At 67.2% G+C, this 12,659-nt stretch overlaps 1 protein-coding gene across 3 annotated transcripts; it reads right to left on the reverse strand.

The window, feature by feature from the left end:
* Window positions 1-259: 259 nt before the first annotated feature.
* INPP5E (inositol polyphosphate-5-phosphatase E) lies at window positions 260-12,394 on the reverse strand. Of its 3 annotated transcripts, none has more exons than XM_058693540.1 (11): window positions 12,310-12,394; window positions 10,542-11,553; window positions 5,863-5,986; window positions 4,524-4,621; window positions 3,902-4,026; window positions 3,663-3,782; window positions 3,344-3,451; window positions 2,579-2,740; window positions 2,371-2,486; window positions 1,686-1,822; window positions 260-1,371 (listed from the first exon to the last, which is right to left on the reverse strand). In XM_058693540.1, exons 2-11 carry the CDS (start codon window positions 11,327-11,329, stop codon window positions 1,239-1,241), a joined length of 1,911 nt encoding a protein of 636 aa, XP_058549523.1. In that variant the 5' UTR covers window positions 11,330-11,553; window positions 12,310-12,394; the 3' UTR covers window positions 260-1,238. The 3 variants fall into 3 exon arrangements, with proteins under 3 accessions (XP_058549523.1, XP_058549524.1, XP_058549522.1); XM_058693541.1 differs by having other exon boundaries at window positions 10,542-11,278; window positions 12,310-12,387; XM_058693539.1 differs by lacking the exon at window positions 12,310-12,394 and adding an exon at window positions 11,876-12,028.
* Between the last annotated feature and the right edge of the window lie 265 nt (window positions 12,395-12,659).

Consider the following 12,659-nt stretch of genomic DNA (forward strand, 5'->3'; position numbering starts at 1 on the left):
TTCATCACGGTTCACGCAGGGCTGAGGTGTTCCTTTCTCCCAGAAAAGCCCCTTTCCAGCCAGCCCGTCTGATGGGGCGGCGGCCGGGGTGGGGGGCAGAGGGTAGAGGGAGGCCGGTGATGCCGGTACAGCCACAGTCGACACCGAACTTCCTGCCTCTGAACTGGACTCGAAGCCTTCTTTTCTGGGAATGTCGTAAGCATGGGGTGTGAGCACATGGAGGATCGCTTTCTAGGACTCAATCTTTGGCCAGAAAGAGTTTCAGATTTAATATATGGATTTATTTAAAAATATAAATACGGAAAAATAAATAACTTTAAAGACTAGAGTGAATGCCCCTAGGTTTTCCCACAGTCAAAGCCTATGGTTTTTAAGAGTGATCTTGGGCGACACTGGGCTCTGAGCCCTGTAACACAGGCGGGAACGTGGAAGGGGGCCGGCCCGGGCGGGCAAGGTGGAGGCACCCTAAACGTGCAGAGTTTCTCAGGCCAGGAGACGCACTACTTACGTCAATGTTGTTTGTAGCCGGCAATACGAAAGCAAATGCTCTCAAGTCACCAAAAACCAGGAGAGGAGAGGGAGATGGTTTCGTGGCTGGAAGGGCGAGGCCAGCTGCCTGAGACTGGGGGGCCAGCGACCCCCAACAGGCCAGGCTGCCTCGTCCCTCCCTGGCCTGTTGCAGCAGGACCGGCGATCCCCCTGGAAGTCGGCTGGCTTTGACCTGACCGGCCGGGCCTCCGCCCGGTCCTCGTGCGCACTGGTAGGACCGAAGCTCCCAGCTGCCTGACCCAGAGTGCTTCCCCCCCTTTCGGTAACGCGCTCCCTGGACTCGGATGGGGAAGGCACCTCCTGGTCTGCATTTGAGGGGCTGCTGGAGCGCTGCCAACGTCGGCTCTGGGCGCGCGGACAAGGACACCGGAAGGGCGTCTGTGCCAGCAGGCAGAACTGCCCGACCCACGCTGGCCTAAGGGACCGTGGGTGTGCTGTGGCCATCTGGGGGCCTGCGCTTGGGGACATGCTGTAAATGAGTGCAACCGGCTTCGTGCCGGGCAGGGGACACGGGTGCCTCAGCACCGCCTCACTGGCCTCCTGTTAGGTTCTTGGTGACGAAGCGTGTTGGCCTCGAGAAACAGCCGGCGTCCCAGAAATCTTTCATTCCGCAGTCTCTTCCGACTTCTCCAGGGGGCTGTGGTCACGTGACCTCCCATGTTGTGGGTGTGAACGTCCTCGGGCAAGCCTCAAGAGACCGTACAGATTGTGCTGGAATGCTGATCCTTTGGTGCCTGCTGCTGCTGAATTTCTTTGGAAATGCGTCTTTTAATTCCTATCAAGTACAGTTCGCGGTCAAACTTGCCAGCAGCAAGGGGGATGCTGTGGAAGAAAGGGGCGTCGTCAGGAGGGCACTGGCCAGTAGCCTCCTGGGAGGCTGTCTCGGACGCCTGTCCCCTCTGGCCACCGGAGTGCAGCCACCATGAACGCAGAGCTCCCTCGGGCCCCTGCTGGGCCCTGCGGTGCATCAGGAAGAGACCCACGGCCACCCTGACCGCGGCTGGAGGTCAGGACACGACGGGACGACGGTGGGCACCCAGGGGCGGGGATGCCGCCCCCCCCCCCCCCCCCCGAGTGGGCAGGAGCCCCGCCCACCCGCAGCCCCCAGGGCGAGGACATGTGAGCAGGGTACTGACTTGTCTCTCCCTGGCCTCACTTTCACCCGGAACAGACCGTACACGGGGCGGTGGTCGGACGTCTTAATGCCAGGGCAGGAGGAATACTTGACCGGACAGATATCGCCCTTGTGGCGGCTCCTGTACACGACCCGATCCTGCAGAAAAGATCCCGCGTGAAGGTTAGCCCCGAGACTGCGTGGCTTTTTTGCGGGGCTTGGCCCGCGTGCCCGTCTCCGTGTCCGGTCCCACCCGCAGAGCCTGTTCCCAGAGCCCCTCGCCCAAGCCCGCTGCACTGGCGGGTGTCTGGGCCCCAGACGGGGGGTGGGGGGGGCTGGCGGTGCTGCGGCCGCAGAGACCGAGCCTGGAGCCCCCGGGTCCGGTGCAGGCCGCTCCCTCCGCCCGTGCCGCAAATGGCTTGAATCTGCGACAGCACGGGGCGTGTACCCCAGCCCCGGGCCGACCGACTAGCCTTCAGAAGGGCCCTTCTCAGAGGGCGCTGCCCCCAACGCCAGGTCCCAGAGATGCGGTCGCTAGCCCGGCACGGGTGCCGCATTGAGGCGTCTGACCGCAGCTCGTGGGGGCTGCTGTCACACCCGGCCTCAGTCCTTAGCCTGTGGTTCTGAAGAGCAAGCAGGCCCAAACCTGGGCCGCAGAGCCGGGCAGAGTCGCACCGGAGGTCAGGCGGGACACCAGGGGCGCTCACCGTGTAGGAGGGGGTCCTTTGCTTGGAGGTGGTGTCGTAGGAGTCCTTTCCAATGTCAAACTTGTACGAGGGAAGGAAATGGATGTCCGGCTCCTGGAAGCCTTTGAAGATGGACCCTGGAACAGCCACAGGCCCTGGCTCTCGTCAGCCCTGGCGGGCCGCACCCTCTCGGGGTCGGGGTGTCCGCGCCTCCTCCCGGGGACCTCACCTTTCTTCATCTCCTGGGTGAGCTGGTCATGCTGGAGCAGGGCAGACACCTTCTCCCCCAGGTCCTGCTTCAGGATGGCCTCCACGGCCACGCGCCCTCCGTTCAGACGGAAGTTGAAGTCTCCAAACCAGAACACCCCATCGAACCGGGTGGTGACGTCCGCTAGCCAAAACGGGAAAGTGCGTGAGCCGGGCCCTCCCCGTGCTGGCCTCCCTCTGGCGACAGTGACGGGTCTGGTCTCTGTCCCCGCTCCTGCAGCCACGGGCAGGGACACCCCAGACACGGCGCTGGCCGTGGGGGTTGTGCCCCGCAGCTTCTGGGCCGACATTCGGGTTCACGTTCACGGTTGCGTCTTTCATTTCAAACAGCGACAGACTTCTGGGGACAGCGTGGGCGCCCTCACGCTCACAGGAGCCCACACTGCCCACGCTCGCCACTCTGCCAGGGCTCCATCCTGGAGGGACAGACAGCCAGGGGGCAGGAGGAGGGCCTGTCGGCGCAGGGAGGCGTGGCCACCACGGGGCTCCCGCCTGGAAGCACAGCCGCACCAAACCGGTGGGTGGGTCACGGCTCCGGAGGAGCCCAGCGCCAGGCCTCGTGCAGAGCGCCGTTTCCGGAGCCCAGCGCCAGGCCTCGTGCAGAGCGCCGTTTCCGCGGGCTACCGACTCTCTAGACTTTTTCAACCTTGATTCTCGGAAGCTCCCCAAGTTTACTTTCAGTAAACCGCCCAGAGAACAAGGCAGGAGCACATCCACCCGGGCTCACCGGCGTCGGAGCGGTAGGGGCTGGTGTCGGGCACGCTCCTGGGCAGGGCCAGGCCCTGGACGGTTCTGCTGTAGTCCAGCAGCCTCTCGCTCACCTTCCCGTCTCCGGCTGTAAGAACAGAGCGCGGGGGCCTCTCCAGCGGGCCTTCCGGACCCGGAGGACAGCTGTGTGCTCACCGCCCCCCAGCAGGCTCTAACACGCAGTGTCTGCGCGACCCAGTCCCCCGGGTACCCCGGCGGGGGCCCGACGGGAGGGCACCGTCACAGATGGCGCTCCTGGCGGGCATGCGGGGGGGCGTGTCCTAACTCCCGGGACTTACAGGTGAAGTGAGACGTGATGAAGAGGAAGGAGGTGCCGAAGAAGGTGAAGCTGACGCCCAGGGCCCCCTTGGTCTTGATGTGAGACACGATGCGCGTGGTCACCGTGGAGCTCTCCACCTCTGCGGGACAGGGGTGGGGGGGCTGACGCGGCTGCCCCTGCGCACGCCCGTCCACCTGCCCTCACAGAGGCCGGGCGGGGGTCCTGGGGCGCTGGCGCAAAGCAGAGCGGCCCGCCTACCTGAGCAGAACCAGATGAGGTCCCTGCGGATGAGCACGGACATGTAGAGCGCCCCGTGGGCCGTGGAGTACAGCGTCACGTAGCGGGGGCCCAGCGTCTCCTGCAGGCGCACCTCCCACTCCCGCCTGCGGTGGGGGGGAGGGGGAGGGTGAGCCGGGACAGCCCGGGAAGGGGGCTGGGGCCTCCCAGCCCCGCCACCCCTCCCCCACAGCCCAGAGAGCCCCGCCTCCTGGCTCCTGCCCAAGGGAAGGGCGTCGGAGACCCAGGCTCTCCGGCTCCCTCACCAAGGCTCCAGGTCCCGGGGAACCCGGCGCCTGCCCCTTCCCCTGGGTCGGGGCACCTGCCCGGCGGGCCTCCCGCAGCTGCCTGAGGGGTGGGATGCCCACGCACGCCCCTGGCCGGGCGGTCTCTGGCGGTGCTGCAGGGGCGCTGCAGACCTAGGACCCAGTTTGGGGGTCAGGCCCGGGGCCTGGGGTCCCGCAGCGGGGGCCGTACGTTCTCCCAGATCAGCTGCACGTCAACAAGAACGCACGCTCATCGACTCCTAGCTCCTTGCGCCCCCGACAGAGAAGGAAGTGGCTCTCGTGCAACCAGGGCCTCACCCCAGCCAGCTGCGCCCTACCTGTCGGAACAGCCCTCCTGGACCCCGATGACATACAGGTCCTGGGCGTAGTCGGCCTCGGCGGGCAGCAGGAGCTCGTCCAGGTTCGGGGGCAGCTCCTACAGAGCAGCAGCACCTCGTGAGGGCTCCTGCGGGACAGAGACCCAGCCTCTCCCGAAGGGCCTGGCAGGCCGCCCTCCACCCCAGCTGGTCACCACCACGCCCATGTCTGCGCGCCTCCCTCACCATGGGGCCCCTGTCCCCAAACACACTGGTGGGGATGTGGTGCAGCCCGGCCAGGTGCTGTGGTCCCGAAGGCTGGCTCTCAAGCCCTGGGGCCCTGGACGAGGGCACTGTCCCACAGAGGGGCCAGGTGGCTCCCCGTGGACAGCAGGGCCACCAGCCTGGGCACCCGCCTCCTTCAACTGGAGGGAGAACCGCTTCTCATGCTGGGCGCTGTGTTGCCAGGGCTCCTGGTCGCTCAGCCAAACCTCGTCCTGGTGGCGGCTCTGCCTGGTTTCCTCCCCAGTGCCTGTGCCCCCAGGGTCCGCCCGGGTTCCACTGGGTGGGGGGGGGGGGAGGGCAGGGTCTTCTGTGCTGTCATCACGAACACCGTGGCACACGTGGGCAGCAGAAAGCACTCAAAACCCCATGGTGGCAACCACTGTCCCCTTCACCTCACCGGGCGTTAGGACCATCCACACAGTGCAGGAAGTCCACGCCCCGCCCCCAGACATCAGAGCACCCCACATGCGGGGAATGGAGACTGTCAACCCAAGGACGGCTCTCACCGAGCGAACGAGTCCCAGGGAGACACGGGTGCAGGTGTGAGCTGGAGAGAAAGCCACCGGCACTGTGTCCGAGGCTGTCCCCAAAGCAAAAGCCCAGAGATCAGCGTGCAAACCTCTGGCCCATGCGGTCCGGCCCTGGGCCGACTGGCACTCAGGACACAGAGCGCCTGTCCCAGCAGAGCGGCGGGAGGGCCTCTGCCGCCGTCTCGACACAGGAATCGCCGAGTGGGCCTAACCCAGAGTGACCCCAAGGTGACCGTGACCAGGTCACACAGGCTCACCGACGGTCACAGCGGCCCCACGGTGGGGTGTCGGCAGTGGGGAGGCTGTGCGTGGGGACAGGGACTCTGTTCCCTCCTCCCAAAGCTGCTGTGAATCTAAAACTATTCTTAACACATGTATGTACAAGAAAACCGCATTTTCCCCCATCGGGCAGCGGGGAGGTGGGGGAGGCAGGGGTGTTCCGGGCAAGAGGCCTCTTGACCCAGGTGCTGGGGAGAGGCCAGGAAGACGGCGTGCAGCTCAGAGGCCCCGGGAAAGAGCCCAATGGGGGCGGGCTGGCCCCTTACCTTCTGGCCCTGCATGTTCCAGGTGGCCACGAAGAGGGCCATGCTGCGGTCCGGGAAGTACCGGGCCAGCTCGTCCGCCCCCATCAGGGCCCCGCTCGCCAGGAGACTCCCCTCCAGGTAGCTCCTGCGGAGACAGGGCAACCAAGAAGTCGAGGGTCGGAGCGGGCAGGCCCAGGGACACGCCCTCCCGGGGACGCTGCCGGCCTCGGGCCCCCCGTGACACGGAACCCGTTTGCGGGAGGCTGTCCCAGAGCTGGGGCTCCTGGAGACCCCGGGGGTGGGCACAGGTGCCGCGCTGTGGTCCACCGCCCTCTTGGAAAACCCCCCGTTCACGATTCTATAAACAGCAGCACGTGTTCAACGTTTCTGCCGCCTCCAGACACAAAGGACTTGAAGGTGACGTCTGGGCTCTTCCGCTGGGGCCCCTTATGCCTTGGCCCTGGGCCGCGAGCGGCCTGGGGAGACACGCGTCCCGCGCCAGGGGCTCGCCTCCGCCTCGGCGCGGCCCCGGAGGCCCCGAAAGCCGCAGGGGGCACGTCCACTCTCACGACAACCGACGGTTAGGATCCGTTTCGAGAGCTGACCGGCACAGCACGTGCGGAGCCCCCACAGCACTTTGCCTCGGCTGCAAGGTGCCACCAAGCATAGCGACCCCGGGGACCAGGCCACGCGGCAACAGAACCTCACGAGCGTCGGAGTCCGAGCGTCGTGCAACTTTCACGCGAGATGACACGTCCGCACGGTCTTGCTTTTTAGCCGTGAGGACACCCGGCCGGCAGGCCGCACCGAAACAGGCCCTGAGACTCGTTCGTGCGCTTGCCCAGCGGCCCGGCGGCTCTCCCCTGTGCCGGTGGGGGGGCCCGGCCCCCCACCCCCACCCCCGGGCCCCTCGCAGGGGCACCAGGGCGTCCCCTCTCTTCTTGCTGCCTCCGCCTTCCTTCCAGCTGTCTGGGAGTCCTTCCAGAACCTTCTTCCAACCCAACTCAAGATCAGACTGCTCCCAGAATGAGCACCCAGGCGATGGCCATGCCACGTTTGGCCATTTTGTCCCCTAGGTCTTCTAATGCTCCAGCCGCCACAGACACTGGTCACCGGTCACGCCCCCTCGCCATCCAGCGGCTGAAGACACTGGTCACCGGTCACCACCCCTCGCCATCCAGCCGCCACAGACACTGGTCACCGGCCACCCCCCCCGCCATCCAGCGGCCGAAGACACTGGTCACCGGTCACCCCCCTCGCCATCCAGCAGCCGAAGACACTGGTCACCGGTCACCGGTCACCACCCCTCGCCATCCAGCCGCCACAGACACTGGTCACCGGTCACCCCCTCCTCGCCATCCAGCCGCCACAGACACTGGTCACCGGTCACCCCCTCCTCGCCATCCAGCCGCCACAGACACTGGTCACCGGTCACCCCCCCAACTCCATCCAGCCTCTGCAGAAGCCGGTCACTGGCTCCCGTGCACGCCCAGGGCCGGGGCGGCTCCATCGTCTCCTGAGTATTGGTCATTTGGAGGCTGGTTAGATTCCACCCCCGTTTCCCGGCAGACACATCCCAATAAGCTCCACGGGTGCCCCAGTGACCCCAAGATCAGTCCACCGGAACGTCACTCGTCGTCAGCTGTCGCCCCAATGACCGTGTGCGAGTGATGGCTCTTTTAGGGTGCTCTTTCCAGCACTCGGGTGCGGCTGGCTGTTCCTTCCACGGTCCCTCCTCGTGTCTCGGCAGGCAGGGCCGTCCCGGTCCCGTCTGTCAGGAGCGAACGGAGGCCGAGGGGTTCGGCAGCCGGGCGCTGCGGTGCGGGAGGACGGGGGGCACCCGGCTGCAGGGGGGGTGCACTCCGAACACTGGGGTGCCCCACCTGTTCCGGCAGACCGAGCCTGGCTTCCGCCCTTCTCCCCCTGCCCCCACGCGCCCCTCCAGGCTGCCTGGCACGCTGTCCCCGCCCGCCTCTGCCTTCGGGCACAGGGAAGCCGTGTGGCCGTGCCACCCGGGCCCCGCCACCGCCACCGAGGCTTAACGCTGCCGTTCAGCAGAGTCCTTGAGAACCCAGCCCAGCCCGGCTGGGTAACAGACCACTAGCACTTTCCAGGCTCCCGAGGACCCCTCACTCCAACTCGCTGAGAAAAGCTTACATCTCGGTCTTGCAAACAGGAGCCCATTCCTCTGAAGGGCATCAAGTCAAGAGCAGGGCTCCCAAGCCACGCTGGCCGCTGAAACCAGAACGCGGTTCTCAGGAGCTCACACGAGCGATTCCCACGTCCTCCTCCCCAGGCCCTGAGGACGGGAATTCGATCACGCCCGGAGGGAGGCCCCCGCTGGCTCACCCCCCTGGGTGGACAACCTCCCTCGCACCCGCAGCCGGGCCCCCGCTCCCCTGCCACAGGGCGTGATGTCCTCCGGAGCGGCCCTGGTCTGGTCTGGAGCGGCTCTGGTCTGCAGGGTGACCAGAAGGCCGCCACGCCAGGGGCCCTGTGCTCTGATCCCCTCCCGGGTCCGGGGTCGGCCGCTGCACTCGGCTGCTCCTGTGGCCCGGGTGCCCTGCGTCCCACACCGTCCACATCGCCCGGCCCGTCCAACCCGGGCCACGCTCCGACCTCAGCCAGGTTCTGCCTGTTTACGGACAGCGCACGAGCTAAGAACCATTTCCACGTCGTCAAAAGAGGAAGAAACCCTGTCATTTTGCGACGTGGGCAGACCACGTAAAATTCCAATTTCGTGTCCCTATGCAAAGCGTTACTGCCACACAGCTGTGGCTGCTGGTGCACGTATGGTCTGTGTCTGTTTCCCTGCTACAACGGCAGAGGTGAGCACGGCTGCAGGATGGAGAGACTTACAGAAAAAGTGTGCCGACGCCTGTTCTAGAACCCACTGGAAACGGGGCCTTTAGACGGCAGAACTGGGGTGAGGGGTCCCCATCAACCTGTTTGCTGCTTGCCCGAAAACACTGAATCGAGGACCCGATTTTGTGACATGATTGTCATTTTAGGTCACAAGCGCGTCCGCGTAAGTCACAAGCAGCCGACGCAGGGCGGTGACACCGCGAAGGCACTAAGACACCTCGCTGCCCGCCAGAAACCCGTACAGACTCTGTCCTGTACAGCTGGGCTCGCCACAGCCCCCTCTCCCTCCCGACCCACAGAACCTTCGAGTGGGACCTTATGTGGCAACCGTCTCTGCACATGCCCTCGGTTTAAGGATGGCAACGTGAGCTCATCCCGGATTTAGACCAGCGCCCCATAGGAGGAGAGACGCAGACACGGAGGAGTACCGTGTGAGGACAGAGGCAGAGGCTGGAGGGACGCGGCCACAAGCCGAAAGACTCCTGGGCCACCAGGAGCTGGAAGAGGCAGGAAGGACCCTCCCCGGGAGCCTCCGGAGGGAGCTCGGCCCCGTGACCCCTTCATTTCTGACGCGTGGCCTCCAGAACTCCACTTCTGTTGTTTTAAGGCTTCGGGCTTGTGGCCATTTCTTACGGCCACTCCAGGACGCCACTACAGTGACCATCCCAACTGCCCCTTCCCCCGGCCCTTGTGCAGCAGGACTGGCCCTGATGGGAGGGAAGGCGTTTGGCGAGGGAAATAGGGCCAGAGCCGCACCGGGGGCCTTGGGCGCCACGTTGGGGAGTGGGTGGCGCGGGGGCCGTGGCCCCGTGTGTGGGCCTCGAACAACCTGCCGGGCCCTGGTAGGGGGCAGAGGCCTGGCCCAGCCCACAGGACGGGGCAGGGAAAGCCTTTTCAAGTGGCGGCCTGGGCACTGCGGCGTGGGCCCCGTGACGAGCCCGCGGGAGAAGACCAGACTCGCGGGTTTGGACAGGCGCCCCCGGTCTGGTGAACGGAGCCAGAGGCACGCAGGGGAGAGTCCTGAGCAGAGAGGACATTGGGGGAAGCGCCTGGTTAGGTTCTTCTGAAGCTACAGGAAAGTCAACAGGGATTAATTATTAAAGCCCCATAAAGCCTAGAAACCTAGCATCCCCCGTGGTGGTGGGGGGGGGGGGGAGGGGCAGGTGGGAGCTGACGGACAGCGGGGCGCTCAGCAAAGGATCCCAGAGCCTCAGAGAAATCGGGGCAATCCTGGAAGCAAAGCGCAGCCGATCAGGCCCGGGGGACCCTCCCTGCCGCCAGCGAGCGGGGGCCCCGGGGACCCTCCGTCTGAGGTCAGTGCGGTCCCTGAGCGGTGGCCCCTGGGCCAGCGGGTCCGCGTCTAGCTGTGCCGGCGGGAGCCCAGAGCACGGCCACGGGGGCTCGCGGCCGCGCTCCGGCCAGCACTGACTGGGGCCCCGGAGCGTCCCTCCTCAGCAGAGCGGTTAAGGGAGAGCACTGCTCAGGGCGACGTCTTGGAACCCTGCAGCGGCGCAGACAACGGGGCCGCCCCACGTGCTCACAAAGGCGGCCGTCCGGGACAGAACGAGAACGAGAACGAGAAAGAAAACAGGATAGGGCACGCAGTGCGGAAGGCGACCTGTGGATCTGAACCGTCTGCTTCATAGGCACACGTGCCCCTGGGTGGTGCTAAAATACACAGGGAAAGTTCCAGAAGGGGTGTCCTTCCGGGAAGGAGCCGGGAGGCGGGGGTGAGGGGGCTAGCCTCAGTTTTACGAGAATCCCCTCCTGGGGTGCTTTCTAGCGCTACAGTGAAGGCCACGGATGACCCCCGCCCCTGCCCCCAGGGGCCCTACCTGCTTCGGACGTCCTTGGCGCGGATGGGTGCCAGGAGGCTGAAGGAGGGTTTGGCATCACAGGCCAGGGGGCTCGGGGGCCGGCCGGGGCCCAGGCTGCTGTGGGCCCGGAACAGCCTGCTCTGCAGGCGGGACCTGCCGGTGGAGTTCGCGGTCCACGGCGGGTTGGAGGCCGCCTTCTGGTCCACGGCGGGCAGCCTGGTGGTGCTCCCCGCCGAGGCCCCGTCCCGGTGCAGGAGGTCCAGGGAGGTGCTGATCATTCCGGAGATACAGTGACCCCAGGAGGAGGGGCCCCCTCCTGTACTGCCCTGGGCCCTGCGGGACGTGGGGATCTCCTGCAAGGAGGTGCTCAGGCAGGGTGGGGAGCCAGTGTGGGTGGGGGGCTGGGGGGCCTCGTCCTGCAAAGAGCCCCTGGAGGGGCTGGTCCCACTGCGCGTGGCCAGGTCCTCGTGGCTGGTTCGAAAGCGCCGCCTCCTCCACGCCTTCTCGTCCAGCGACAGAGCTCGCTCCAGCCTGGGCCTCGTCGGTGGCTTTGGGGTGAAGGGTTTTGCCTTGGCTTGTGGGTCCGCATCGCCGATACCCGCTGGAAGGCTCAGAGGGGGCACGGGGCTCTTCTCGGGGCCCTGACAGCTGTTGGTGGGCAGGGACCCTGGGTGGGGCACGAGGTCTTGGGCTGCGTTGGGAAGCTGTCCCTTCAGCATTCTGCCTTCGGGCTGCAGATGCCCCTGGGCGGTGGGCTGCGGGGGAGATGCCTCTGAATGCCCCAGGCACGCCAACTTGGACGGCATAGTCCGGGGGCCAGCTCTCAAGGGTGATGGCGACCCAGCCGACCCAGGAGAGGGCTCCTGCTGGGGCGGGCTGCCGGTGGAGCCCAGGGTCAGGGACGCGTGGTCAGACGTCGCCCAGCAGGCACGGAGGAGAGAGCGCGCGGCGGCCTGGGGTGGTCCGGCAGGGGCAGGGCCAGTTGCCACATGACGGGGACCCCCAAAGGCCCGGAGTCCCCCGGAGGAGCCTAGAGGAAACCCGTGCCGTCAGCCTCCCGCAGCCAAGGCCGGGTCCGCGCGTGCTGGTGCCACAGGACGGCTCTGCCGCAGGGCCAGAGGGGGAGAGGCCAGCGGCAGCTGAGCCACAAGTTACACTGCCACTTCCTCCTAGGAGGTGGGTGAAGGCTGGCCCCTCGGACCACGGGAAGCCACCATACTGCGGTGGGGGGCGGGGGGGAGGCTGTCCTCCGTGGGGTGCTGGGGACATGACCCGCACAGAACGGCAGCCCCAAGGTCAAAGGCCAGTTCACAGGCCCGGCCTCGGATGGGAGTCCCTGGGCCCTGGCTCACCCGGGTGCCCACTCTATCGCTCAGCGGGCACACCCCGCCCGGGCAGGGGCCCCTCCGCAGGTCTGCGGCCCGGCCGCTGCCAAAGGCCCCTGACTCAGGACTCGAGTCTGCGGGCGCGGCCGCCGCCGCCGGGTCCCCAGGGCAACGACAGCCGCGCAGCCTGACCCCGCCCCCGCTTCCCGCCTGGGGTCGCCCCGCGCCGCGCCCCACGCCCCCGCCTGGGGGTCACCCCGCGCCCTGAACCCGCGCCCCCGTCTGGGGGGTCACCCGGCCCGAGGTCGCCCCGGTGCCCCAGACTCGCGTCGGAGGCCCTGCTCAGGGATTGCCCCGCGCTCCGGACCCGCGCCCCCCCACCCCCCACCCGCCCGAGGGCCACCCCGCCCCAGGGCGCCCCCGCCCGGGTGTCGCCCTGCCCGAGGTCGCCCCGCGCCCACCTCTCGGCGCCGCCTGCTCCCCGGCCGGCGGGCCCGGCGGCTGCTCCCCGGCAGCGGCAGCGGGCGCACAGGCGTCCCGGGCGCAGTCCCCGTAGCAGTCCCCGCAGCGGCCCCTGGCGGCCGGAGGACCCAGCGCGCGCGCGCGCGCGCGCCCGAGTCCGGAGGCCCCTCCACCCGCGCGTCTCCCCAGCCTCTGGGGCAGCACCGGCCCCGCCCCGCCCAAGGGTCGCGCCTCACTTGCTGCTCTGGGGGGAGGGGCTTCCCGGCAGGCCCACCCCCCACCCAACACCGAGGAGCTCTCCGCCCCCCACCCATACCCCGCCACCTAGGGGCCTGGTTCCCCTGACGGT

This window comes from Neofelis nebulosa, chromosome 12 (genome assembly GCF_028018385.1).
Source record: "Neofelis nebulosa isolate mNeoNeb1 chromosome 12, mNeoNeb1.pri, whole genome shotgun sequence".
NCBI lineage: Eukaryota > Metazoa > Chordata > Mammalia > Carnivora > Felidae > Neofelis > Neofelis nebulosa.